This window comes from Coenobita brevimanus, chromosome 61 (genome assembly GCF_032717465.1).
Source record: "Coenobita brevimanus isolate Jiangsu-jjx chromosome 61, ASM3271746v2, whole genome shotgun sequence".
In the NCBI taxonomy this organism is placed as follows: domain Eukaryota; kingdom Metazoa; phylum Arthropoda; class Malacostraca; order Decapoda; family Coenobitidae; genus Coenobita; species Coenobita brevimanus.
The window spans coordinates 34,765,557-34,792,334 of NC_137014.1; the positions used below are offsets into that span (position 1 = coordinate 34,765,557).

The 26,778-nt window shown below is 43.9% G+C and overlaps 1 protein-coding gene across 1 annotated transcript in view; it reads left to right on the forward strand.

The window, feature by feature from the left end:
* The window catches only part of LOC145403817 (zinc transporter ZIP1-like), a 131,142-nt gene extending 119,848 nt beyond the window's left edge, over positions 1-11,294 (forward strand). The window contains exon 8 of the mRNA XM_080275496.1: positions 11,202-11,294. Coding sequence (XP_080131622.1) covers positions 11,202-11,220 — 19 coding nt within the window. The 3' untranslated portion in view covers positions 11,221-11,294. The remainder of the gene's footprint in view (positions 1-11,201) is intronic.
* The last annotated feature ends 15,484 nt before the right edge of the window (positions 11,295-26,778 follow it).

A 26,778-nucleotide genomic window follows, 5' to 3' on the forward strand; every position in this document is an offset into this window, starting at 1 on the left:
TACAACAGTGGCTATAGAACGACCAGAAAGGAAGCTAGCGATGAAGGCACAGATAGAAGGATAGAAACCGTAAGAGGGCAGTTTGGAAATTAAAGATTTATGCCAGACTCGATCAAAAGCCTTTGAGATGTCAAGTGCAATGGCAAAGCTTTCACCAAAGTCCCGAAAGGAGGATGACCAGGAGTCTGAAAGGTAGGTGAGAAGATCGCCAGTGGAGCGTCCCTGACGGAACCCATACTGACGATCGGAAAGAAGGTTGTGATAGGAAAGATGCCTTAAAATTTTTCTATTAAGAATTGACTCGAAAACTTTTGAAATACAGGACGTTAAAGCAATTGGACGATAGTTGGAGGGTTGGGAGTGGTCACCCTTCTTTGGGACTGGCTGAATGAGAGCAAACTTCCAGCAAGAAGGAAAGGTACAAGTTGACAGACAAAGGCGAAATAGTTTGCTTAGGCAGGGTGTAAGCACAGAAGCACAGTTCTAGAGATCAACAGGAGGGACCCCATCAGGCCCATATGCCTTGTTAGTACTGAGGCCAGTGATGGCAGATAATACATCAACTAAAGAAATTTTAATGTCAGCCATGAGGAAGTCAGAGGGGGGAAGTGATGGAGGAACAGCACCGGAATCGTCTAAGGTGGAATTGGAGGAGAAAGTCTGTGCGAAGAGATCTGCTTTATCAGTAGAAGAAATAGCTACAGAACGATCAGAGTAGAAAAGAGGAGGGAAGGATGATGAGGTAAAGTTGTTAGAAAGATTTTTGGCAAGGTGCCAGAAGGAGCGGGAAGAATTCGAGTTGGAGTGTTGAGAGCATTTAGTATGGATGAAATTATTTTTAGTAGAGCGAAGAACAGACTTAGCACGATTCCGGGCAGAAACGTAAAGATGATGTGATTCAGGGGTGGGTTGGCTCCGGTACCTTTTGTAGGCCTTCTCCTTGTTGCGGACAGCATTAGAACAAGCGTGATTAAACCAAGGCTTTCTTGCGTTAGTCAAAGGATATGAGAAAGGAATGTATGCTTCCATGCCCGAGAGAATAACCTCCGTAATGCGCAAGGCACACTCAGATGGCTCCCGGCCATGGAAGCAATAATCATTCCAGGGAAAATCAAAGAAGAACTGCCTGAGGGCCTCCCAGTCCGCGGCTCCAAAATGCCACAGACGACGTTTCCCTGGAGGGTCCACAGGCCGTACCGGAGTGGTAGGACAGGTTAAGGTAATAAGGTTGTGATCGGAGGAGCCCAACGGAGAGAAAAGATTAACAGAGTAAGCAGAAGGATTAGTTGTGAGGAAGAGGTCAAGTATGTTGGAGCTCTCTCCGAGGCGGTCAGGGATACGGGTAGGGTGCTGTACAAGCTGCTCTAGGTCATTAAGGATAGAAAAGATGTAGGCTTGTTCACCAGGTGGATCCGTGAAAGGAGAGGAGAGCCAAAGGTGGTGGTGAACATTGAAATCTCCAAGAATGGAGATTTCAGAGAAAGGAGAAATGGACAGAATGTGTTCCATCGTAGAAGTAAGATAGTCGAAGAATTTTTGATAGTCAGTAGAATTAGGTGATAAGTAAACAGCACAGATATATTTAGTCAGAGAATGACAGGAAAGCCGAAGCCAGAGTGTGGAGAATTCAGAAGAATCAAGTTCAGGAACACGAGAGCAAGATAAGTCGTTGCGTATGTATACACAACAGCCACCTTTGGCTTTGAAATGAGTATAGAGAAAGTAGGAGGATACAGAAAAGGGTTTGCTGTCAGTTGCCTCAGACAGCTGAGTCTCCGTTAGAAAACGAAGGTGAGGTTTAGAGGAGGAGAGGTGGTGCTCAACAGAGCGAAAGTTAGATGAAAGGCCGCGAATGTTGCAGAAATGAAGAAGAAGAGAGTCAGACAGTGGTTCCAGGCACCTCGAGTCGTCACCGGGAGAGGGGCAGATGGCGGGGGCATTTATGGTCCCCCCCCCCCCCGGGGACTCCGAGGCTGGGTGAATTGACGCCATTTTTGGTGAATTTTGAATAGGAAGTGTAGTGTGTACTGTGCATGTAGTTTGGTGAAGATAGTTAAAGAAATTTCTACTGGAGAGCATGCTGGCCTACTCTCTGTGTAACTGAGACACTGAAAAAGTTCAACAAAGGGGGATGGTCGGGAACTAGTCCTGAGGGCTGATGAAACAGGAGCTCCAGCACTCCCTGTCATCAGCTTTCCATCCACCTCGGGAGTGACCAACCTCACTCATCCTCTAGTGGCATTACATGAGTAATAAACCCCAACCACCCCTTGGATATAAACCTTCACCGGCTCAATCCGATGGGAGCTCCGAAATTACTCACTAAACCACCAGGCTCCAAAATTTGGTTGTGTGGTTACCACCCAGCTTAGTACTGTAAATGGTTTCCTGGTGTACAGAAAACCATTTGGCTTGTCACTCTGTAAAGTCTCCCACAGGCAGAAGGAAGAGGAAAGAATGAAGGAAAGAAAGAAGAGGGAGTCTAAAGTCACGATTATTATTATTATTATTTGTGGTAGGTGGGGGCGCTCACCATCTACTCACTCGATGTAATGCTGCTCTTGGGTGTCTACCCTTTCCTCTCTTCCATCCTTCTTTCCTTCCATCCTCTTCTGTCTTTCTTTCCTTCATTCTTTCCATGTCCTTCTGCTTACGGGTGATTTTACACTCCCTCTTCTGTCTTTCTTTCCTTCATTCTTTCCTTTTCCTTCTGCCTGTGGGTGACTCTACATTAAGTTAAAAGCCAAATGGTTTACTGTACACCAAGAAACCTTGCTGGGTGGTAACCATATAACCAAATTTTGGCACCTGGTGGTTTAGTGGATAATTATTGCACTCCAGTCGGATTGAGCCGGTGAAGGTGGGGGTTGATTGCTCATGTAATGCCACTCAGGGATGAGTGAGGCTGGTCACTCTCATCTTAAATGTCGAGACCAACTGCCGAGCCCCAGGCTCCTACGCTCCTCACTTGGCAATGTAGGATTGGATGATGGATGGATGGATTATTATTATTATTTATTATTATTATTATTATTATTATTATTATTATTATTATTATGTACGAGGGAGCTAGGGTTACGGTGCGAGAGGATGGTGAGCTGAGTGAGTTCTTTGATTTCAATGTGGGACTGAAACAGGGTTGTGTGATGTCTCCATGGCTGTTTAATATATACATGGATGGGGTTGTAAAGGAGGTGCAGGGTAGGGCAGTGGATGTGGGGGTGGGTTTAATAAATGAGGGTGAGATTCGGAAGCTTCCGGTGTCGCTGTTTGCTGATGATACAGTACTGTTGAGTGAAGATGAATGGGAGTCGCAAGGTTTGGTGAATGAATTTGGGACAGTGTGTAGGAGGAGGAATCTGAAAGTTAATGTAAACAAAAGTAAAGTTAAGGTGTTTGAGAGGAATGAAGTCACAGAGTGTGCAGTGAGGTTGGATGGTGAGGATATGGAGAATGTGAGTGCATTCAAGTACTTGGGTAGTGTGATGAGTAAGGATGGAACACTGGGGGATGAAGTGCGTGAAAGGGGTACGGCAGGGAAGGAAGGTTGTTGGTACACTGAAAGCAGTGATGAGAAGTAGGGAGGTGAGTATGGAAGTTAAGAAGTCACTGCATGATAGTATTGTGATCCCTACCCTGACGTATGGAAGCGAGGCATGGACCTTGCAAGGGGGGAACAGGTCGAGAGTGAGAGCAGTGGAAATGAATTACTTGAGAGGAGCATGTGGAGTGACGTGGAGGGACAGGTTGACGAATGAAGAAGTGAAGGAACGCCGTGGGGTGGATGTGGATGTGGTTGAGAAGATTAGGAGAAATACACTGAGGTGGTTTGGACATGTGAAGAGAATGGAGAATGAAAGACTGACTAAGAGGGTGTATGTAGGTGAGGTGGAGGGAGGGAGAGGGAGGGGTAGACTGAGGATGAGGTGGAGGGATGGAGTTGAGAGGTATATGAGGGAGGGGGGGGTGAGTTGGGGGGAGGGTAGTCAAATGGTGGGTGACAGAGCGACTTGGAGGCGTTTTGTCTGCGGCCACCCTTTGCGGGATTAAGGCGTCGGGCTATAGATAGATAGATAGATTATTATTATTATTATTATTTTCATTTTTATTTTATATATCGATTTATCTATCTATCTATTGCCGGACACCTTAATCCTGTACGGGGTGGTCACAAACAAATTGCCTCCACATCGCCCTGTCCCCCGCCATTTCACTGCCCTGCTCCCAACTCACACCCCCCTCTCTCATATACCACTCCACTCCATCCCTCCATCTCATCCTTGGCCTCCCCCTCCCTCTCCCCCCCCTCCACCTCATTCACATACACTCTCCTCGTCAGTCTCTCACCCTCCATCCTCTCCACATGGCCAAACCACCTCATTATTATTATTATTATTATTATTATTATTATTGTTCGTTTTTCGTTTCGTTTTTGTAGGCTCCAACATGCTTGCATGTGTCGGCCTTGGTCACCTAATGGCGGCTTTCCATGCTGCACAATCTGTGGCAGACTCCCTGTTCAGTCCCTTAACCCTGATGTCACACTTAATGACCTTGTCCCACATCTTTCTCGGTCTTCCCCTCCCAACTCCACCCCAAATATTAACACTTCTCACCTTCTGCACCCAGTTATCATCCCCCATCCTCTCCAAATCCCCAAACCATTTCAATCTACCTCTCCTCATCACAACACCAATAAACTCCACTCCCATCCTACCTCTCAACTCTTCCATCGTAAACACAGCCCTCCAAGGCCCTGCACGCAGGGACACTTCACATCCACCTAATCATTGTCATTTCTGTACGTTTGAGCCTGCGAATATCCTCTTCCATTACTGCCCAGGTCTCATTACCATACAGCATCACACTCCTAGCACATGCTGCGCACTTAGCACGTAGGGAGAGTCCTCTCAGTGTCAGGAGAGACAACAGCTCCTTGAACTTCTTCCAACCACTTCTCACCTTAGCCACAGAGCTAGCTCCAGCCCCACCTCTAGCATATAACATGTCTCCCAAATAACAACACTCTTCCACACACTTGAGAGACTTACCAGTATGTTCAATACCTTCACGCCTGACAATCTCCACCTGCTCTCCCTGACACGTCGCACACATAAAACCAGCATTATCTCGCAGTCAACCTCTGATACCACTACATCTCTTGTGCACCCATTAATCACAAACATTGCACAAGATGGAATTACTTCCCACGCCCTTGTGGCAAACTGCACATGGCCACTCTCCCTCTTCTTTGACTGTACCGCCACCAACCCCCAGATATAATCACTTTTGTTTTATCTGCATTTACCCCTAAGCCCTGGTGCCTCATACCATCTCTCCACTTCCTAAATCTTCCATCTGCCTCCCTTTCATTCTCTGCAATCACCACCAAATCATCAGCATATAATATCTCCCAGGGGAGTCCATTTTTGAAATCACATGAGAGGGCTTCAAGTACCATGATAAACAACGTGGGACTCAAAACTGACCCCTGATGCACACCAACATTCACGGAAAACTTATCACTCAAATCTCCATTTATTCTTAACTTGGTGCGAGCACCCACATACATGGCCATAATCACCCTAACCAGCCACTCCTCCAAGCCAAGCTTTCTCATTGCCCACTTCACCACCTCTCTAGGGACTCTGTCAAAGGCCTTTTCCAAATCAACTAAAACAAAATACAGATCCCTTTTCTTCCCAATATATTTTTCCAGAAGCTGTCGAACTTTAAATATGGCATCAGTGGTCCCCCTGCCTGGCATAAACCCAAACTGCATCTCATCAATATTCACTCTTTCTCTAATCATACCTTCTAGAACTCTCTCCATTACCTTCATTAGCTCTTCTAAAAGCATTATACCTCTATAATTTCCTCTCTCCAGGGCATCACCCTTCCCTGTGTACACATTTACAATTACCTGTACACTCCTCAACCAGCCATCTGGGACAACACACCCTTATATAATCATATTTATCAGGTCAGTGAAAAACCTCACCCCTATATCTCCTGAGGCCTTCAACATTTCAGCAGTCAACCCAGACACACCTGCTGCCTTCTGCAACTGCATCCTGCCTCTTGCCTCACTCAGTAGCAGCATGAATCAAAGGCCACAGGCCAAGCACTGGATTAGCTGGCTCCAAACCTTCCCTGTCCCAGTCAAACTTCTTATTTAACAACTGGCTATAATCCTCTCTCCATGCATCTTTAATATCCCCACTGTTCACCACTATCCTTCCTTCATCATTCTTCACACATTGCTCACCTATAATATCCTGATTATCCCTCTTCATCTGATTTGCCACCTTAAATATCATGATGATGATGATTATTTTTTTTTTTTCTATTGTTGTTTTTGCTGTATCAAGACTATATTTAACCCCTCAGTTTCTAAAAACATATCTTAATCCATGGATTGTGCAATTACCTTCTTTTATCCCACCCCGTGGTTTCCTCAAAAAAATAAATAAATAATTAAAAAAGTTTTTAGTTTCTGTTTATTGTAAACTTCAAGATAAACATGGAGGGCATCAACTGGTGAAAAAAAAAAAATGTTATCTTGCACTCTGTGTTTGTGTAGGGCCATGCGTGAGTTTATTTAGGGGAGTAGGGGAATAAATTATTATTATTATTATTTTTGTTTATTATAAACTGGAAGATAAACATCCAGGGCATCATCTGGTGAAAAGAAAAAAATCTCTGTCTCTCCGTCTTTGTGTAGCGCCATGCGTAAGTTTGTGTAGGGGTGGAGTAGTTTGCGGTGATGCACGGCCAGCACAGCCTGAGCTGTGGCTCACAGCGTGACGCTACCCAGCCTGAGTTGTAGCTTGCAATCCAAGGGGTAATGAACCATCTGGAGATAGCAAGAATAAAGGGAAAATAGATCATTGGACTGAAAAGGTTGAGAGAAAACATATCATCGTTTTGATTATTTGGCATTACAATACACCTTGAAGTTTTATGATATACTTAAAATCCTTAATCATGACTTGGTAGTACCTGCATTAACTTTTGGTGTTGTTGTAATTGAAGATTTACTTAGCTTAGTGGAAGTGAACAACAGGTGACATCTAACCATGGTCGTAATTGAAGTATTTACTTAGCTTTGGTGGAGGTGAGCAACAGGTGACATTATGAACATTATTATTTTCTAACCTTTGTGATGTGCAGAAATGAATATATTGTTCCTATGTATTTTGTCATACTCTGGACTGGACTGAGACAGGAAGGATGAGATTGGAGTATATTGGTGTTTTGATGAGGATGGGTAGATTGAGATAGTTTGGGCATGTTGAGAGGATGGAAGATGACAGTTGGGTGCAAAAGGTGTGAGGTGTGAACATCAGGGGTGGGGTTGTGAGAGGCCCCGAAAAAGACCTGGGACAAGGGCTTAGAATGTGACCTCAAGGATAAGAGACTGAATAAGGAGGCTGTCAGAGATTGAGCAGCATAGAAAGTTGCCATTAGTTGACCGAGACTGATGCATGCAAACGTGTTGGAGCGTTCATAAATGATACGATTTCCCATAAATATGAGGTTGCTGTACATGTAAACACATTCTTACAGGTTACCTGTCTTTAGATTTTCATGATGTTACTAAAGAGTTAGAAGTACTGCACTGTATTGCCTGAGTTAATCAGCCAAGGCCTGAAATGTAAGACCCTTCTGGTAGGAGCTGTTGCATTTTAAACAATAAAAATATTCAAAGATGACTTGAACCTTCAGAGTGTATTTTTGTGCTTATAAGGTAAAGTTGGTCCTAGTTTGTAATCCTGCAGTTGATATTTGTTGTTAATTCATGTCCTACTGATTATTTGTGTTGCAGAAGATGACTGTGCTATAAGCATTGTTGATATTGCATACAGTATACAGTATATACTATACACAGGAAGCTGATGTGTCCAGCATGTGAGTGGCTTCTTTAACTACAGTATTTTTTTTTTCCTTTTTTTAGGCCAGATATTTTGTGTCAGTCATGATTGACTCAATTGGATACATTTATCTGAAGCTACAGAACGTGGTGAATGTTTTTGGTATATCCGATAGAGCCAGGATTCCAGGGGCTTGAATGATGAGTGAATGGAAGTGTGGCCCATTGGATTGGGCAAATTTAGGCTGTCTGGACATTGCTACTCCTCACCCTGCCCTGGGGTGGGAAAGGAGATCCAGATGATGATGATGATGTGTCATGATTTTGTATTTTGAGAACTGTATTCTTTGTAATTATGACTGTATGTCATTGTGCTCCCATATTTTGTTACAAGAACAGTGTTGTGCAACTCAGCAACATTTTACCTTGTCTTTTCTTTCATAGGAGTCTTTTTGTTGTAGTAAAAAAAAAAAAAAAAAAAAATCATCATACAGAACTCTTGTTCACTTTATTGTCTTTCACATTATTTTTGAGTCCTATTATATGGTGGCCTAGTGTTAGAAAGAACCAGATGGAGTTATGGCCTTTCCTAGCCTGTGATTTTTAAGCTTTCAGCAATGACTGGAAGTTATTCTGTCATGTACTGTAATTCTATAAAGAGCATAGGTTGATTGTGTCCCCTTGAAAATAATGTTAACCTCAAGCTTCCAAATATTTATATTTAGTGGCATTAGTAAACTCCACTGGTGAAGAGGTAGAATATTGTGCTCTTTTTTTTTTTTTTTTTTTTTTAATACAGCATAAGTTGCTTGGTGGTTTTGTGATATGAAGCACCATTTGGAGTGATGTATGTACCTTGCATGCCTAGGTTCAAAGTTCCCAGAGGCATTTGGAAGCTTATCAGCCATGTCATGCCACCTGGGGTGTAGGTCTGTCATCTTCCCTTAAATGTTCTGGACTGTGGTACCATAACCTCAGGTACTTGCTTCTCCAAGGAGGTGGTATGAGACTGGATGTTATTGTTGACACTAATTATGTGTGAAGTTCTCAACCAAAGCAGTTTTTGATATGATACTTAGGTTAAGTTTGTATAAGCAGTGTAACAGTGAATACAATATTCATAGTTAAGCCTTAGCTAAAGGAATCTTTAATGTATGCAGATGACTCAGTTCTCATCATAAGATTGTGTAGTTGCTTTTGTCATATGGAATGGTTAGTGATCTGAATGCACAAATATTTTTGTAAGTCAAAGACAGTAGTCATTTTTATCTAAAACCTGTTGCAATGATGTTGAATTGATGTATCTTTCTTGTATGTGTATATATATATATATATATATATATATATATATATATATATATATATATATATATATATATACAATATACATATATATATATATATATATATATATATATATATATATATATACAATATACATATATATATATATATATATATATATATATATATATAATATATATATATATATATTTGTAATATATTTGTCTTCCTCCATAGTACACTGTATGTCTTCATTATAAGCTGTCTTTTATATGATACTTGTTGATTATGTAGCCCACACATCTGCAGAGCTGATTGCCATTTTTCCACAGTTTAAAATATCAGTTATTTGGAAAACTTATGATACTGTAAACCACATCTCTCGACTTATTATGATAACTATTGTACCCACATTTATGTAACAGCTGTGATGTTTTAGAACACATATCTTACTTATAATGAGGACTGCTTGTATTGTGAGCTTTTTGTATTTTCACTGGACAGCTGCATCAAGATATGGCCTGAGAGTCATGTTGAGACTAACTCATTTTTAGCTTATTCCGTAGATATAAGGATGAATTTTGTGATACTCATGTAATTTTTAATGTTAATGCATCAGAATGTACATTATACTAAATTAAAATGTATATCTATCTGTCTACCTATTAATAGCCAGATGCCTTAAGCCCATAAGGGGTGGTCACAAGCAAATTGCCTCCATGTTGCCCTGTCCTCTGCCATTATGATGCCCTCCCCCCAATTCACACATTCCTCATATACTTACCACTCCATCCCTCCATCTTATCCTCCATCTCCTCCTCTTTCACTCCCCCTCCACCTCACTCACATACACATACACATACACTCCTTTTTTGTCTCTCACTCTCCATTCTCTCCACATGGGCAAACCACCTCGGCATATTTCTTCCAACGCTTTTGTATCACATCCACATCCACACCACAATGCTCCTTTGCTTCCTCATTTGTCAGTCTGTCTGTCCATGTAACTCCACATGCTCTGTATCCACCATGTAGGATTGTTTTCCACAAGGTATTCAAATCCCTTGACAAGTATGGACAAGGAGACTATGTTTACCTTCTGAATTATAAGATCAACCGTAGCTCTTGCCTGAGAACACAATTTTTAGTATATTCTTCCTACCAAACTGACCATTTGAATCGAGCTTTTGGAAGACCTTTTGTAGAGAAGGAGTTAATAAAAACCATCTCTAACCGTCCATTTCGAAAGTCTATCCAAAGGTGAATAAAATCGTCTGAAGAAGGAAATACAAAATACGTCAGCGGACTGAAAAGGTTAATGAAGGCTTTTCAATCTTCCTAGATGTCAGAGATAGTTTTTTTTTTTTATTCCAAGTAAAACAATTCTTTCTAAGCTGTAGAAAATTGTCTGGCAGTAGCAGAGACAAATACAAAATTGGTCATGGTACCGAAGAATTAAGAAAGAGAGAGGGGCGTGGAGATTAATATGAGAGCCTGGGGGTGCGGTGGAGAGGTTGTAAGGTGGTAGAGGGGATGATGTGGTATGGTGGAGACAGGGGAGAGATAGTAGAAGGGTGGGGTGGAGGTGAAGCAGAGGGTGAAGATAGGTAAAGGTTGGGGAGGTGTAGGGGGGGTAATGGTGGTGTAGTTGAGGGTAGTGGTGTGTCAGAGGGGTGGGGGGTGAAGGAGGGTAACATAGGTGTGGTAGCAGGTAGTGGTGTGGCAGGAGGTTGGGAAGTTGGAGGAGCTAGAGGGTAGTGGTGTGGTAGACTGGCGGGGAAGTAAGGGTGTGGTCGAGGTGGATAGGGATGTGGTGGAGTGGCAGAGGGATGTGATGGAGAGAGGAGAGGAGGAGGCATGGGGGGAGTAAGGAGTGTTTTGGTGGTTTAGTGTGTTTAGGTGCCCAGTAGTTTAGTGGGTTTGGGTGCCTGGTGGTCCAGTGGGTTTGGGTGCCTGAGCAACCACAGCTTAGTATTTCAGTTTAGGGAGGAATTCAGTTCCATCATATGAAAACAAACCAGCTAATGTTTATCTATATTTGCAGAAGGCGAGTTGACTTTTAACAAGATGGTTTAAGATGGTATCAAGACTGCAAGATCAACCCAGCTGTGTGAAAGAAAACGCCCTACGTTCCAAGAATTACTGGTAATGTTAAAACTGCATCTCTCTTTTTACTTTAACCGCACCTAAGATTACCAGGCTAGACACAAAGTGCTTCGGTGAGGGCTTAACTCTGGTCTGATATTACCATCTTTGAATCTTAAGCATTTAGATATAACGGTAGATTAAAATGTGATGCTAGTCATGAAGAAGTGCTGTGGAAGGGGTGTAAAGTCACTGCTGTCTATTTTCTGCTACTGAACCAAGTGAAGTAAGCTACCAAAGGATAAATCTTGGTCAAGTCAAGGTAAAAGAATTGCAGTTGTTATACAGAAAGTCCTTGTTTATGTGCTAGTCACAAAGTGCAGTGGAAAGTTAGTGAAAGAATGTTGTATATACAGAAAGTCCTCATTTACTTTTTTTTTTTTTTTTTTTTTTTTTTTTTTAAATACAAGTAGTTCGCTCCTTTTGTCCCCAGGCTTATTTATGTGCTAGTCATGAAGTGCTGAATTATTTTGTCCCCAGGCTTGACTAAGTTTGAACAGGTGGACTGCTGGCTGCATTTGCCCTTCACCTGTAGTCCACCATTACTGGTATTATTTGGGAAGATAGGGAGTTATAGGACTAGTAACTGAGACCCTCTCCAGTGCCTATGAAGTGGGTTAATATGACTAGGAACCAAGGAGACTCCTGTAGTCCACGATTATTCATAGGGAGGATAGGGAGGAAATTGAGAGACGTTTTGTTTAATGGGATTGTGAATTGAAAGTCTCGTTGTTGATCAACCACAGGTAAGCAACAGTCTCTTGCAGGGTCGCCCCATGCAGTGAACCAATGTTCCATTGCGTCAGACAGCGTCCAGTAACAGCATGGTGCAGGGGAAAGTGTGGAGGTTTGGTTACTGGATGGATGCAGCATTTGCATCTCTATCCATTTAACAGGGGAACCACAGCAGGCTTCACATCACTCCATTATATGGTTATATGGTTACCACCCAGCACTGTAAATGATTTTGGATTGCTGGAAAACATAAGGCTTGGCAATCAATGAAGAACCACCTGAAGTGGAAAGATGAGAAATAATGTGTGACAGGAAGGAGAGGGAAAAGTAGGAAGAGAGGACAGACACAAAAATAGAATGATAGAGGTAAAGGAATAAGTAGGGAGTACTACATGAAGTGAGTGGATGATGGTTACCACCACCCACCACCTGAGAGAGTAGTAACAAAGGAGACTGTGCCACCTCATGAAGGCAACCCTTTCCATTGCCTATTAAGTTTCATTGTTTTCTCCAACAAGGAGAGTATGTTTTCACACCTGTTTGTTTGTTTGTTTGTCTGTTAGCAGGTTTACCCAAAATCTAGAGAGATTAAGACCAAATTTGGTGGTTAGATAGCATGTCCCATGGACCAGTTGATTAACTTTTGGGACTGATCCAGATCGTACTACAGATTCTGGATCCAGAGAACACTTTTTGTGAAACCTTAATCAGTGATAAGAAAACCTAACCCGTTATGAAGAGTGGTTTGGAAATTACGTTGCCCTTGTCAGAGAGATGTGCTCCACTGAGCTCCCCTCTAATTTTAGCATGTTTTCAAAGCTGACAGATCCCTATTCACTTTTTCCTCTGTTGATGGAAGTGTGTTATCAGATTGAAGCATTGTTTTGACTAATTAACAAAAGTGATGATATCTAGGGCTGATGGTGGTACTGTCAAAGCAGAGGGAGTGTGGACATGTGCAGTCCGCACCCCTTGGAGAAGGGGGGTAAGAATGCTTCCCAAGTATCCCCTGCTTGGTATCATAAGAGGCAACTAAAAAGGGCTCTGTTTGTCTCCAGTCTTTCTTTCCTCACTGTCCTCTTCTCTTTATCTGTCCTTGCTCTCTTCATAATAGTTTCCTGCTTCTTACCTTTACAGTATTTCCCCTCTGTGACTGTCATATCACCAGATAGTGGAGACCTCCTGGTGATGTTGCTTGTCCAGCCATTTTGTCATCCAAGGCGGGACTGTTGCCTTCCCATGTGTTTGCCATGCGTGGCGTCCCATACTGATAGGAGACGGGAGTCCTGGAGATTGAACGATGCTGCATGGTGCGCCCTGCAGCTAGCAGCACCCCTCTTTGGCCCCTTATTCTTGCTAGATGGGCGACCTGGTTGGATGTGACTAGGTCAGTCGGCTGGTCATGCATTGGCTTGGGTAGGGTCAAGTGGGCACTGGGGGTGCTTGGTGGCTCCTATCGTCCTGGAGTCACCTTTGTCCAGGCCCTCTAGTGGTTACCCGTGTATACCTACTTACTACCTCTGGGGTCACCAGTAATGGGATGATATTATCCCTGGCATCTGACCTCCCCTTGTTGGACTATATGGTGGGTGGAGGAGTGGGTGAATGAAGCTTTATTACGCTTACATGGCCACATTTGCTGTTGCAGCCTGTACCTTTGCTCCCTATACCATCCCAGTGTCTTACTCTTCTCGCCCCTGTCCTACTGTTGTTACCCTGCCTGACCTCTTTAGTCTGCCTACCTGGACAAAAAATTTTAATGTTCCTGCCTCTGCTCCTCTTGTGGATGATGACCTAAAATTTCACCTCTGCTTGCTCTCTCATGTAGGCCAGGATGTTTCTTTCCACTCCTGGTCTGATGGCACCTGACTGGTCACTGTTCAATCTGAGAATCAAGCTTCTCTCATGGTGAGTCTCACGGATTCTTTAGGGGCTTCAATCCCTGCAGAAAAGGATGTCTGTCTCAATTCCAGTTATGGTTCTATTTTGATCCCTCCTGAAGTTTAGTTTGGTGACTGCCCATTTTCTGAGTATAACACTAATATTCAAACCATCCTGGAGCTCCACCAGCATTTTATCATCTGTGTCCTGCTTCACACTCCCTGTGACTGCTTGTTGCAAACAGATGGCAAACATAGCCCGTATACGTTTTGACAGTCGCACTCTCACCACTCATTTATCATTGGAAGTATCTGTCTTCCTGTGCAGGAACATTTTCCTCCTCCGCGCCAATGTCAGTCGTGTTGGCGCTTTGGGCACCCTGCAAAGTTTTGCAAGTCTGCTCTCATCTGTCCTCTGTGTGGTCATGTTGGTCATCTTAGGGATGCTTGCTCCGCTACCACCTGGTGCTGTCCTAATTGCCATGAACCGCACTTGGCTTTGTATAGAGGATGCCCAGCCTAATGTTTTGATTCTGAGGTTGCTAAACTGCCAGCTTGGCTGGAACTTTCCTTACGTGAAGCCTGTTGTAAGGTTCATCTTTGTGGTTTTTCCATCTCTGACTCTTATTCTCAGCGTCTACGATTCTCTCGCCCCTTCGCTCAGGTGTCTGATGTTTCTAAGCCCTCTGGAGGCCTGTCCTCTCCTACTCCTGCCATGCCCTCTGCTTCATCTTCTCCTTCCTCCCTCCCTCTCTTTGCCTCTTTTTCCAACCAAGACTCTTCTGTCCCTTCATCTTTCCCCTCCTTCAGGCCTTTCCGGTCTCCATCCTCCTCCCTCCCTCATCTCTCAGCCTCTGTCCCTGTTTCTAATTCTTTCTCTTCTATTGTTTCTCTTCCTGATTCTTCTCCTTCTATCCTTTGTTCCTCATCTCCCTCCAACCTCCTTCTACCCTAGTATGCTCTCAGTCCTCTCCTCCATCCCCATCTCTTCCTGTAGGCAAACGTCCATGCATTCGTGCTTCCTCCTCGTCTCACATTTCTGGTCTCTCCCCCTCAACTTCTCCTGTCCAGCCTTCCAAACGTCACTTGTGCTCGACTTCCCCTCCCCCTACCCTGTCCTCCTCCTTGTCCACCTGTCAGTGCCTTCAGGTTATCTTGACAGTCTCCACCCATCCCATCTCTTCTCCCTCAGATACAGAGACCCTTCATAATATCGTCTCCTAACTTTGCCACACTGCCTCCATGTCCTCCCTTGCCTCTGTGGACGTACATCCACCTCCCTCCTTCTTTCCCCCTACTCCCATCCCTCGTTCCCCAACTGTATCTCTCCCTCCTCCCAACTCTGTCCGTCCCTCCTCCTCTGTGACTTCTGTTTCTTCTTACTCTTGTCCTATTCCTTCGGTCCTTGATCTCCCTATACCTCCTAGGTACGCTCGCCCTGACTGTTGAGTGTGTCCATCACCTTCCCAGTATTAATTCTTGTTTTTCCTCATGGCCCTTCTACAATGGAATATACAGAATGCGGTTTTGCATCCCATCATCCTTCGTTGCAATACCTCATATCCGTTCATGATCCTCCTCTTGTAACTCTCCAGGAATCTCTTCTCCATGTTTCCTCTGTTCCTTTTCCAGGTTTCACTTTTCTTGGTTCTCCTCCTCCTCCTTCTGCTGCTCTTCGTATCTGCAACACTGTTCCTTTTGAACCCCTTTCAGTTTCTTCCTCTATCACTTATGCCTCCTTCCATCTTTTTCTTTGCCACTGGGTCACTGTCTTCTCTCTCAATTTCTCCGCTTCTATTACTTTTGATTTTTCTGCCTTTTCCGCCTTACTTCATTCCCATCCTCCTCTGATTCTTCTCCTTGGAGACTTTAGTTCCTGTCATACCCTTTGGAGCGACTCAGTGGTCACCCCCAGAGGTCGCCTCTTTGAGCCATTTCTTTTTACTTCCGATTTCTTTCTGCTTAATACTGGTTCATCTACTCACTTAGACCTTTGCATTTGTTCATCTTCTTGCATCGATCTGTCTCTTTGTTCTCCTTCTATTTCCCTTGACTTCCACTGGTCTGTTCTTGATGACTCTCTTTTCAGTGACCACTTTCCTATTAAGTTTTCCCCTCTTTCTGTCCGGTTCCTCGTCCTTCCTGTTGGCAGCTTTGTGCTGCTGACTGGAGCTTATTTTCCTCCTTTACAGTCCCCTCTTTACCTTCCTCCTCCTTTTCTTCTCCCCACGAGCTGCCTTTTTTTTTTTTCTTGATCCTGGTTTTAGGAGCTGCCCTCACAGCTATCCCTGGAAATACCAGACATCTAACAGCCAAAATTGTCCCCTGCTTGACTCTTCAATGCAAGTGTGCCCTTCGTGTTAAACATGGTGCCTGGAAAAGCTTCCGTTGTTGACGATCTACGCTGGACCGTACTTGTAATCTCTTACTATTACATCATGCATCTGCTGCCTTCCGCTGTACTATTTGTCAAGCCAAACGTCACAGTTGGATGTGGTTCATTTCTAACATTTCGGGGGACACTCCCGTTGCAGCACTGTAGTCTCGTATCCATGGAATCTTTGGTAAGCATATCCCGCCTCGGGCTCCTGTTCTCTCTTCTGATGATCGTTCTGTAGCTGATGCTTCCTTGGTTGCTGAAGCTTTAATTAGTTATTTTAATCTTGTAAGCACAGGGTTCCACCTTTCTACAGATTTTCACCATATTAAATCTCTTTATGAATCTGCTCCGATTTCTTTTGTCTGCTGAGGGAACTATTAAATGCTTCTTTCACTCTCTGTGAACTGTCATCCATGCTTCAGCTGTGTAAAGATCCCAGCAAGGTTCTTGATGATATTCATTATGGTTCATTGAAACATCTCTCTCCCAATGCCCTGTCTTTTCTCTTAGCCCTTTACAATAAGATTTGGTCTGAGAGTTTCTTTTCTCCTTCCTTGTGAGTGGCAGTCATTCTCCCATTTCATAAGCCTGGTAAAGCTGGTTGCCTTCCTCAAGATTACCGTCCCACTGCTCTAACCAGTTGTTTAAGTAAACTACCTAATTGAACGTATGATCAGTCGTCACTTTATGTCCTTGAATTCCGTTGTCTTCTTTCACCCTAACTGTTTGAATATCGTAGATCCTCTGCTTCATCTAGAGTATTTTATCCGTTCTGCCTTTTCCCTTCGCTGGTCTGTCATCGCCATATTATTTTATTGGAAAAGGCATACGATACTGCATGGCGATATCATATTTTTTTATTTTTTTTTATTTTTTTTTTTTTTTCATGGTAACACTGGTGTTTTTCTTCAGAATATCCTATCCCCCCCATACCTTCCCCGGTGTCCATTTCTCCCGTACCTTCCCCCAGCATGATGTCCCCAAGGGCTGTGTCCTCAGTAGTACCCTATTTCTCATCGCTATTAACAGTACTGTCTCTCCCCTGCCTCCCGCTAATTCTGCATGTCTGTATGTCAATGATTTTGGTATTATGCTGCGGACTCAGATCTCCCTCGTCTCTTAGTCTCTTATTCAGTCTGCCATTATAGCAGCCTCCACTTGGGCCACCATTCATGGTTTTCGTTTCTCTACCTCCAAGTCTTATGCAGTGTCGTTTACCCATTCCCATACTATACCTCAGCCACCTCTTTACCTGCATGACATCCCTCTTCCTTATCAATCTTCTGTAACCTTTCTTGGTCTTGTCTTTGTCTCTCGGTTAAACTGGAATGCGCATGTTTCATTCCTTCATTTTTCCACTTTTCCTCATTTCCGTTTGCTACAAATTCTGTCTCATCTTTCATGGAGCACTGATCCCACCACACTTCTTCATCCCCACTCTTTCCTTGTTCTTTTTAAACTTAGTTGTGGGTGTCAAGTCTGTTCTTCTTCTTCTGCCCGTACTCTTTCGAAACTTGATTCTCTTCATCATACTGGTCTTCATTTAACCATAGGTGCCTTTCAGTCAACCCAGGCCACAAACCTTTGCATCAAATCGGGTATCCCCACCCTCCTCTTATCATTCTTTCCATACCGTTAAGTCTTATACATGTCTGCTTTAGTTTCCTTTTAATAATTTGCTCTGCCCTCTCTCTCTCTCTCTTTCTCTCTCTGCCATTCGAGTCTGCCTCTTGTCTCCTTCCTTCCTTCCTCTGTGTCCCTGCTCTTCTACAGTCTACTGGTTTCACCTTTCCACCCATTCTTCCCCTTTGTCCTGTCGCTCTCTGCTTCCTTGTTCTTGAACCCATGTCTTCTCACTCTTCTGCTAATCCCATCTTAACCAATGGTTCCAAACCTCATCACGGTGTTGGTTTTGCTGTCATCTCCCCTAAGTTTTGTTTTTCCATTTCCCATCCTTCTGTTGCAGGGCATTCTCACAGCAGAACTTTATACTATTCTTTTTGCTGCGAAGTCTCTGTTTCGTTCCTCATCCTCCTCTTTTGTTATCTTCTCTTATCTTCACAGTGCACCTTCTTCTCTACAGACCTCTTCTTCTCATCCCCTGGTCACCCAAAATCAAGATTGGCTCTTCCATTTTTCTGTGCGTAAGAAGTCGATGCAATTTTGCTGGGTCCCTGGTCGTGTTGGGATTGCCAGTAATGGACATGCAGACTCACTGGCTTGTTTTGCTCGTGTCTTCTCAACCCATTCCTACTTCTCATTGTTTTCCTATTATTACTCGCTTCGTCCGTGACCTCTGGCTAACTTCCTGGGACTCCCAGGTCACCAACAAGCTTTATCTCGTTAAACTCTCTGTTCTTCCATGGTCTGTTTCTACTCACTCCAGTCATCGATGGGAGACTGTCCTTGCTCGTCATTGCTTGGGTTACACCTGCCTCACTCAGTCACTTAATGAGTGGTGACCCCCTGCCACTTTGTTCACCCTGTAAATGTCCCTTGACTATCTGACACCTTTTTCTCGACTGTCCATTCATACTTCGCAACCATTGCTCTGCTTTTCCCGTTCCTTCATCATTACCGTGCCCCTCCTTGCTTGCTGATTTCCTTGGTGATTCTCCTACTTTTTCTATTTCTAATATTATTGCTTTTCTTTCTGCTCTGCGTGTTTTGCATCTAAATTAATTGTCCTCCATTCTTTACTGCCTTAGTGCCACATAGCCTCTCTAGGCTTGGTGCTAGTTTTTCTCACAGTTCATTCATTTATTCATGTGCAGTTAGTCACAACGGTGTGGAAAGTAGCTCTATGTTGTTCAGTATTTGTGATAAGTGGATGCATAAGAGATGTAGTGGTTTTTGTGGTAGATTGTGAAATGATGCTGATTTCGTGTGCATGGTGTGTCGGGGAGAGCATGTAGAGATTGTCAAACTTGAAAGTATTGATCTTGCTGGTGGGGGTCTTGAGTGTATGAAAGAGTGTGTTATTTGGGGGACATTTTATGTGCTAGAGATGGGTCTGGAGGTAGCTCTATGGCTTGGGTAAGAAGTGGTTGGGGGAAGTTCATGGAACTGTTCCTTCTCCAGACACTGAGCGGGCTCTCTGTCTCTATGCAAAGGGGTTATCATGTGGCATTTGTTAGGTGTGTAATCCTGTATGGTAGTGAGACCTGGACAATAAAGGAAAAGGAATGACAGACCTGGGGGGGGGAGGTGTTAAGATTGCAGTTAAGGAGTTGAGAGGAAGGATTTGTACTGGAATGTATTGCTGTGAAAAGAAGGGATGGATTGAGATGGGTTGGGCATGTGGAGAGGATGAAAAATAACAGCTGGATGTGGAGGGTGAGAGAGGCAGACCAAAAAAGACATGGGGTGAAATCATAGAGTGAGACATCCAGTATAGAGAAGTGAACAGGGAGGCAGCCAAAGATCAAGTAGCATGGAGAGTTGCCATTAGGTGGCCAAGGTTGACACAAGCAAGCATGTTGGAGCCTTTATCAACAATATGAAACTAAGTGAAATAACCAGGGAGGCAAATTCATACCTTATAATTAAGAATCATCAAACAGTGCAACCCAACCCACTTTTTTTTTTTTTTTCTTTTTTTTCTGTTGAAAAGTGTACCTGTAAAGTTTATTAAGCAGGATGTAAAATTTTTATTGCCAGTTGTATGGAAAGAACTGTCTATATTTAGGCCATACCTGTGACTTTAAAAAATGTTATCTGAATATGCACTTTGTGTTTGTGGATGTGGGGGCATCTCTTGGCCAGTCAGTTAGTCAGAACCTTTATTTTTTCTGGAGTTCTTTATTCATGTAAATTTTAGTACTGTTACATCCATGTCCCACACTGCCACAGGCTTCAACAGCAGTAGTTCAGTATAAGAAGGACGTTGCCCAGTGAGTTGTTCTTCCTATGGTCAGCCTTTCAGTATGCATGAACGGTGTGCATCAGTGAGAACAGCTGAGGCGTAAATAAACACTGGCTTCTTAAGTTCACTGTCTTTATTTTGCAAATAATTACACTTAATGCTTGCCAGCTCCACTTCACTGTTTTCACAAGTACCGAAGCTACACAGTCTTCGCTAACTGCATTGACACAGAACTGATACTGAACTAAACTCGAACTGAACTGAAATTCCTGTAATCCCTTCCCCATACTTAAATAAACCTCATGTACATAAGAATTGTCTACTACATTCTCGGGGAAGCTAAAGTTATCAACGCGGAGGCATCCAAAATATCCAGACATTTCTTACAATACTGTATATAACACTCTAAACTAGCGTACAAACTGAGATGAAATTACATAATTTAACAAACAATCATGTAAATAAAACTTTATAGAGAAAAAGGGCATGAAAATTAATGTACAACTTTACAAAAATACCTCCACTCACAAACAGCAGGCCAACTAGCAGCTCTGAACTACGAGAATCACCAGGAACCCTCTAGTACTACCTAACTTGCATATCTTGCTTCTCAACAGTATATTGTGGCCCTCATGATCCCATGCTCATTACTTGAGTATTTATGTGTTGACCATAAAATTTTTTCTTTGTTGCAATAAATGATTCCGTGTTATTATAATTGTTTTAATAATTTATGTAGTGTAGCACAATATATTTTGCATTTAAGACTTTTGCCATTTGAAAAGAAAAAACTTGATTTTGACAAGGCAGTCATAGAATTTCCAGTATTTTGGAAGTAGTAAAATTTTATGTATATATTGTCAGATGCCTTACTCCCATAAGAAGTGGCCATAAACAAATTGCCTCCATGTCACACTGTCCCCTGCCATTTCATTGCCCTGCTCCCAGTTCACCCCTCCCCTCTCTCTTATACCTCTCCACTCCATCCCTCCATCTCATCCTTGGCTTTCCCCTCCCCCTCCTCCCCCTCCACCTCACTCACATCACCCTCCTCATCAGTCTGTCACTCTCCTTCCTCTCCACATGGCCAAACCACCTCAGTGTGTTTCTCCAAACACTTTCTATCACATTCACATCCACACCACAATGCTCCTTCGCCTCCTCATTTGTCAGTCTTGTCTCTCCACGTGACTCCACATCAGGGTTGCCAAGTCACACCCAGCTCTACCCGCGGAAACCCAACTGAAAACCAGCCCAAAAGTAGCCCAACACCAATAATTATTTTAAAAATCCTCTTATTATGCGAAATTAGTGTTTTATATAATTAACTCATGATCATCATCACTGTGTTCATTTTTGTGTACATTACGTCATATGTGAAACTTGCTAACATCATTTTGTTTGATGTGAAATCATTACAACACATTTAACTGTCTCATGCTGCAGTGTTTCTTAATTTACTTTTCACTAAATTATATTGAAAGAAACCCCTCTCTACTGCGGCATTGCTTGCTGGCAACGATAGCAGGGATAAAACAAAACGGCCTAATTCTTGGAAGTCCCTCTCTCCGCACGAATCTGTATGGTTATATAGTTATCCAGAACTGCTCTGGATCTCTCGTGGGCTGCACCCACTGGTCCCTATGGAAGTATTAGAGGCTCTCTCTCTCTCCGCCGTATGTTTAAACCTCTCTCTCTCTCAGTATTTTGTCGTGATGTGGTTTAACTCCAAACTAGCCCAAAAAACCGCGACAGTTTTCAAACCAGCCCAAAAAACCGCAACCCGCGACTGGTATAATTTGCCAGCGGAAGAGCTTCAAAACCAGCCCAATTTGGCGGGAAAACCGCGACCTTGGCAACCCTGCTCCACATGCTCCTCTCAAATAACATTTCCACTGCTCTCACTCATGACTTCTGTCCCTCAAACAAGGTTCAAGCTTCACTTCTGTACTTTAGAGTTGGTATCACAATACTGTCATTTAGTGACTTTTTCACTTCCATGCTCAATTCTCTGTTTCTTATCACTGCTTTCAAGGAAACAGCAACCTTTCTTCCTTGTTGTACCCTTTCAAGCACTTCATCCTCTAAACTTCCATCCTTGCTCATCATACTACCTAAGTACTTAAACACACTCACATTTTCCATTTCCTCCTCATTCAACCTCACTGTATGTTCACTGACTTCACTTCCTTCGAAGATCATAATTTTACTCTTCCCTACATTCACCTTTAATAAAATTGATATTTTTAAAAATCATAAGTCGGTTGTTTTGCCAATTGGTGAAGCATTTTTGCAAACCTAAACAAAAATACAAAAAACATAACCTGAGAACTGCAGCTTATGAAAAATCCATGCTCCTGGTGCACAAACAAAAAATTATTTGAAACTTATAGATATTTTGGTCACAGTTGCACATAGTGATGCAGTGTACCAGTATTTATTCCCTCTGGCTACAAGCCTGCATCTTTAGCTCTTTTTCTATCACTACTTCACTGGTCACTGACGACTCATTTGAACTGTCAGCTTGTATCCCTACACCACTATGGTGGGCGCGTAGCACCCGTCTGGTAGCCAACTCTCATCCGTTTCTGTCCAACTCTCTAATGCAAAAGTTAACCATTACTCCTAGTCCATAAGTATGCAATAGGTCAACTCTGAAACTGTCTTGCTCCATATTTCGTACTGCCTGTGACCTCCAGTCTTTTAAATGCAGTGTGTCCAGACATCTCAAAATGAACGGATCTTGAATTTGACCTTTTTCTTTCCTTGGAGGGAACAATCATGCAGGCTTTCTAGCCTTTGGTTCCATCTTCCTTACATTAAAAACTGTAATTTCTAAATTGAAATATTTCTGCAAAAACTTTGCCTAAAATATAGCTGCTATAATGTTCATCCATCATGTCTGACTTAAAAGCCAGTTGTATGGGTATGAGATGGCTGCATAGGCCGGGAACAGCTGACTGAAAGTTCGTATTATTTTATAGTTGCCTACTTGTACCAGACCATGAGTGATATATTTAGATTTCAGCCTGTCTCACTTGAGGTGTGTGTCTTGGTTTAGTATACTGTACTCTTACGTCCCCTTCCCACACTGCCACAGGCTCCAACAGCAGTATTGTAGTTCAGTATAGGAAGGATGTTGCTCAGTGAGTTGTTCTTCCTAGAGGCAGCCTTTCAGTGTACAACAACACAGAGCAGCACAGGTGTTGAATGTAAACAAGCTTTTCACATTTGTTGCCTTTATTTACAAAATAATAATACATTATGTTCTCCAACTACACTTCACAGATATCACAAACACCAGAGCTACACTAATTTTGCAAGGCCACAAGTCAAACTCAACTCAAACTGAACTGAAAAACCTCTAGTCCTTTCCCTATACTTATATAATCTTGCATTACACCCGAATCCTCAAGTATACTCTAACTACCACAGTTGCCAAATCAGAGATATCCAAAACATTCCAGAGTTTCCTTACATAATGTAGCACTCTAATTTCTTTAGCATACACTGAAATAAATATTACATAATTTAACAATCATGTAAATAAAATATTATAGAGAAAAAGAGCACAAAAATTAATGTCAACTTACAAAATACCTCCACTCACAAATAGCAGGCTAACCAACAACTCTGACACAGCGAAAAAATTCGAGGATCCTCGGGAATACTCTAGCACTAACTAACTGGCAAATCCCGCTTCTCAACAATACTGTTACATCCACGTTCCACACTGCCACAGGTTGTAACAGCAGTAGTTCGGCATAGGAAGGACGTCACCCAGTGAATTGTTCATCTTAGGGTCAACCTTTCAGTGTACAACAGCAGATCCTTACATAAGATCAACTCAGGCGTAATAACACAGGCTTCTCACGTCCATTGTCTTTATTTTACCAAGTAAATACACTGCTTTCTTCACAGCTCCAGAGCTATGCTAACTTCACAAGGCCACAAGTCAAACCAAACTGAAACTCTTCCATTTTCTCCCCCATCCTTTTATAACCTTCCTTGTTTCTCTAACCTTCTAGAACATGCTGGTACATGCTCCAAGCAACAAGAATTACCAAACTGGAGACATCCAAAGTATTCCAGAGTTTCCTTACATTATGTAGCACTCTAAATTCTTTAGCATACAAACTGAAATTTAATTACGTAATTTAAGTCACTGAAGGAAAACATTATAGAGAAATAAAAAGAGAATAAAAATGAATGCATAACTTTACAAAGTACCTCCAATCACAGCAGCAGGCTATCTGTTGACAACTCGGACTCGTAACAGAAGAATGCGAGAATCATAGAATAATCGGGAATTATCCATCACTACTGAAATACCCGCGTGGCGGGGTGAGCTGACCACCACCACCCCAGAAGGAGAGTACGGGGGGGCAATACCCACCCCACAAGGAGATGACAGGGAGGCTGGCTCACCTGTCATACCTTCCAGCCGAAAGCATCCTATGTCCCTCGCGCCCCAACGCCCCTCTTCTCCACAGCCAGACCACCTGGCAGCGTGCAGAAAAAGCACACTACACTCCGGCGGAGGGAATGCTCACCAGAGTCAGGGTGGGACTTGTAGTGACAAGATCCTAAGCAGAACCTTAGATGCCGAGTCCTCTGGATCAGCCTCCTTTTTGATAGAGGTCTCAGGAGGAGCCTCAAGGGCTGCTATCTCCCCTAAGGAGCAGCAGACGAGACATTGCTGTCCACCAGTGCTGTCTCCAGGACAGGAGTCCCAGACCCAAAGACTGGAGAGCAGCTTCCGTCAGAGCTGTGGCCATAGCTGGGCGTATCCATTGGGCGCCTTCTCCCTGCCTCCAGAACAAAGGCTGAAATGCAGCCTTCGTCGGAGCTGTGGCGATAACTGGGCATATCCATCGGGTGCCTACTCCCTGCCGTCAGGATCTGTAGCATCCAGAGGGCCGGCCCCTGGCCACTTCCCCCTTTGACCATACCCAGGCTTCTATAGAGGAAGGTGCCTCCCACCCCGACCACCACTCTGGGGGCGAAGTGAGGTGCCCCTCTCCCAGCCCCTCGACACGAGAGGGCAACTCCCGCTTCTTTCAGGGACCCCACCAGAGACCAGAGCCGGCATGATGTCCCCAAGGGCCGGTGTTCTGTCCTTGCAGCCCACGGCGTTGCCGGACTCTCCCCGGGCAAGAGGCCGCAGCTCACCCCTGTCGGCCTCCTCCCAACGGCAAGACCACAGCCCCCGGAGTCAGCAGGCCTCCCCCAGTGCCAGTCGCAGCAGTCGAGGCTCCCCCAACGACGGTGGCCGCAGCTCTTCCCTGACAGCCGCCTCTACAGGATGCAGCAGCGGCTCACCCAGGGCGCCGCCCTCTTCACGCCTGACCCCAGCCCTGGGCCTCCCCCGATCCTCTTCTAGGACTCCTACGACAACTAAGGGCCAGCATTGCGCAGAGCACCTCCATGCCCTCTTCGGCCCTAGTCCGGAGAGCCTTGCCTCCTGCCTGGCCATAGCCACTAGGGAGCTGCCCACTACACTACCTGCCCACTCCTCGAGGACTAGTGGCGACCCCACGGACCACCTACCCCTGTACTACTCGCCGGGCAGCCCACCTCCCACGCCTGGCTGACATCTGAAGCTCCCAGCGTAGTCCCTGACATCCTGTGGGCTCAGTCCTCCCCTCCGCCAGAGTCGTCAGTAATAGACTTTCTGTTTGTGTGCTTCCCTAGTGCGGCCAGATCCCCTCCCCGGTGTCACTCCCCCCCCCCTCAAGTCTATGATGCCGCTTCCCCAAGATTGACCAACCTTCCCCAGTGTGTTTTCCACCCCTGTGTACCATAGTGAACTCTATTACTCGTGATACTACCTGGTGGAGTGCTCGACACCCCTCTTATACGTACTGGCCGGTTTCCCTGCAGTGATGAACCCTCCCCAGTATCACCCCCACAGAACAACAGACGTCAGTGTAATCCCCCCTTATGTATTCTCTCTTCCCTCCCTAGGCCCCAACCCTCGTCTCCATGTGAACATACCCTCCCTAAACTCACTATTCTCACCCCTCCCCCTCCTGGTGGTCAGTGTAAGACACTATATATTCCCATCCTATGTAGAGCGTGTATAGCCTTAGGTTAGCTAGGGTTTCGTCTATGTCACGCGGATACATTATATTTGCTAGGACCTCATACATGTCCCACGGATACCTAAGCTTAAGGGTCAGGATATATACCTTCATAAGTGTCACGCACCCCTCCCCAACCCCTATCTCCATGGAATCAACCCCTCATAGACTCATTATCCCCCCCCTGGTGATCAGCGTAAGACATTATATACTCTCGACCCATGTAACCTGTATATAGACTAAGACTAGCTAGGGTATTGTCTATGTCACGCGGATACATTATATTAGTTAGGACCTTGTACATGTCACGCGGATACCTAGAGTTAAGGATCTGGATATATATATTGTCATATGTGACACATTGGATATACTGAACTGTATTGTCTGTGTATGCTGCACTTCATCTGCCCGACATATCTGTGGAACATTGCCTGTGACACTGTGTGGATATAACCCCATATCAGAAAGATGAAACTCCATGTAAAGGTCAGACTTGCTGAGCTAGGTAGAGAACTATTGTTATAAACACTATT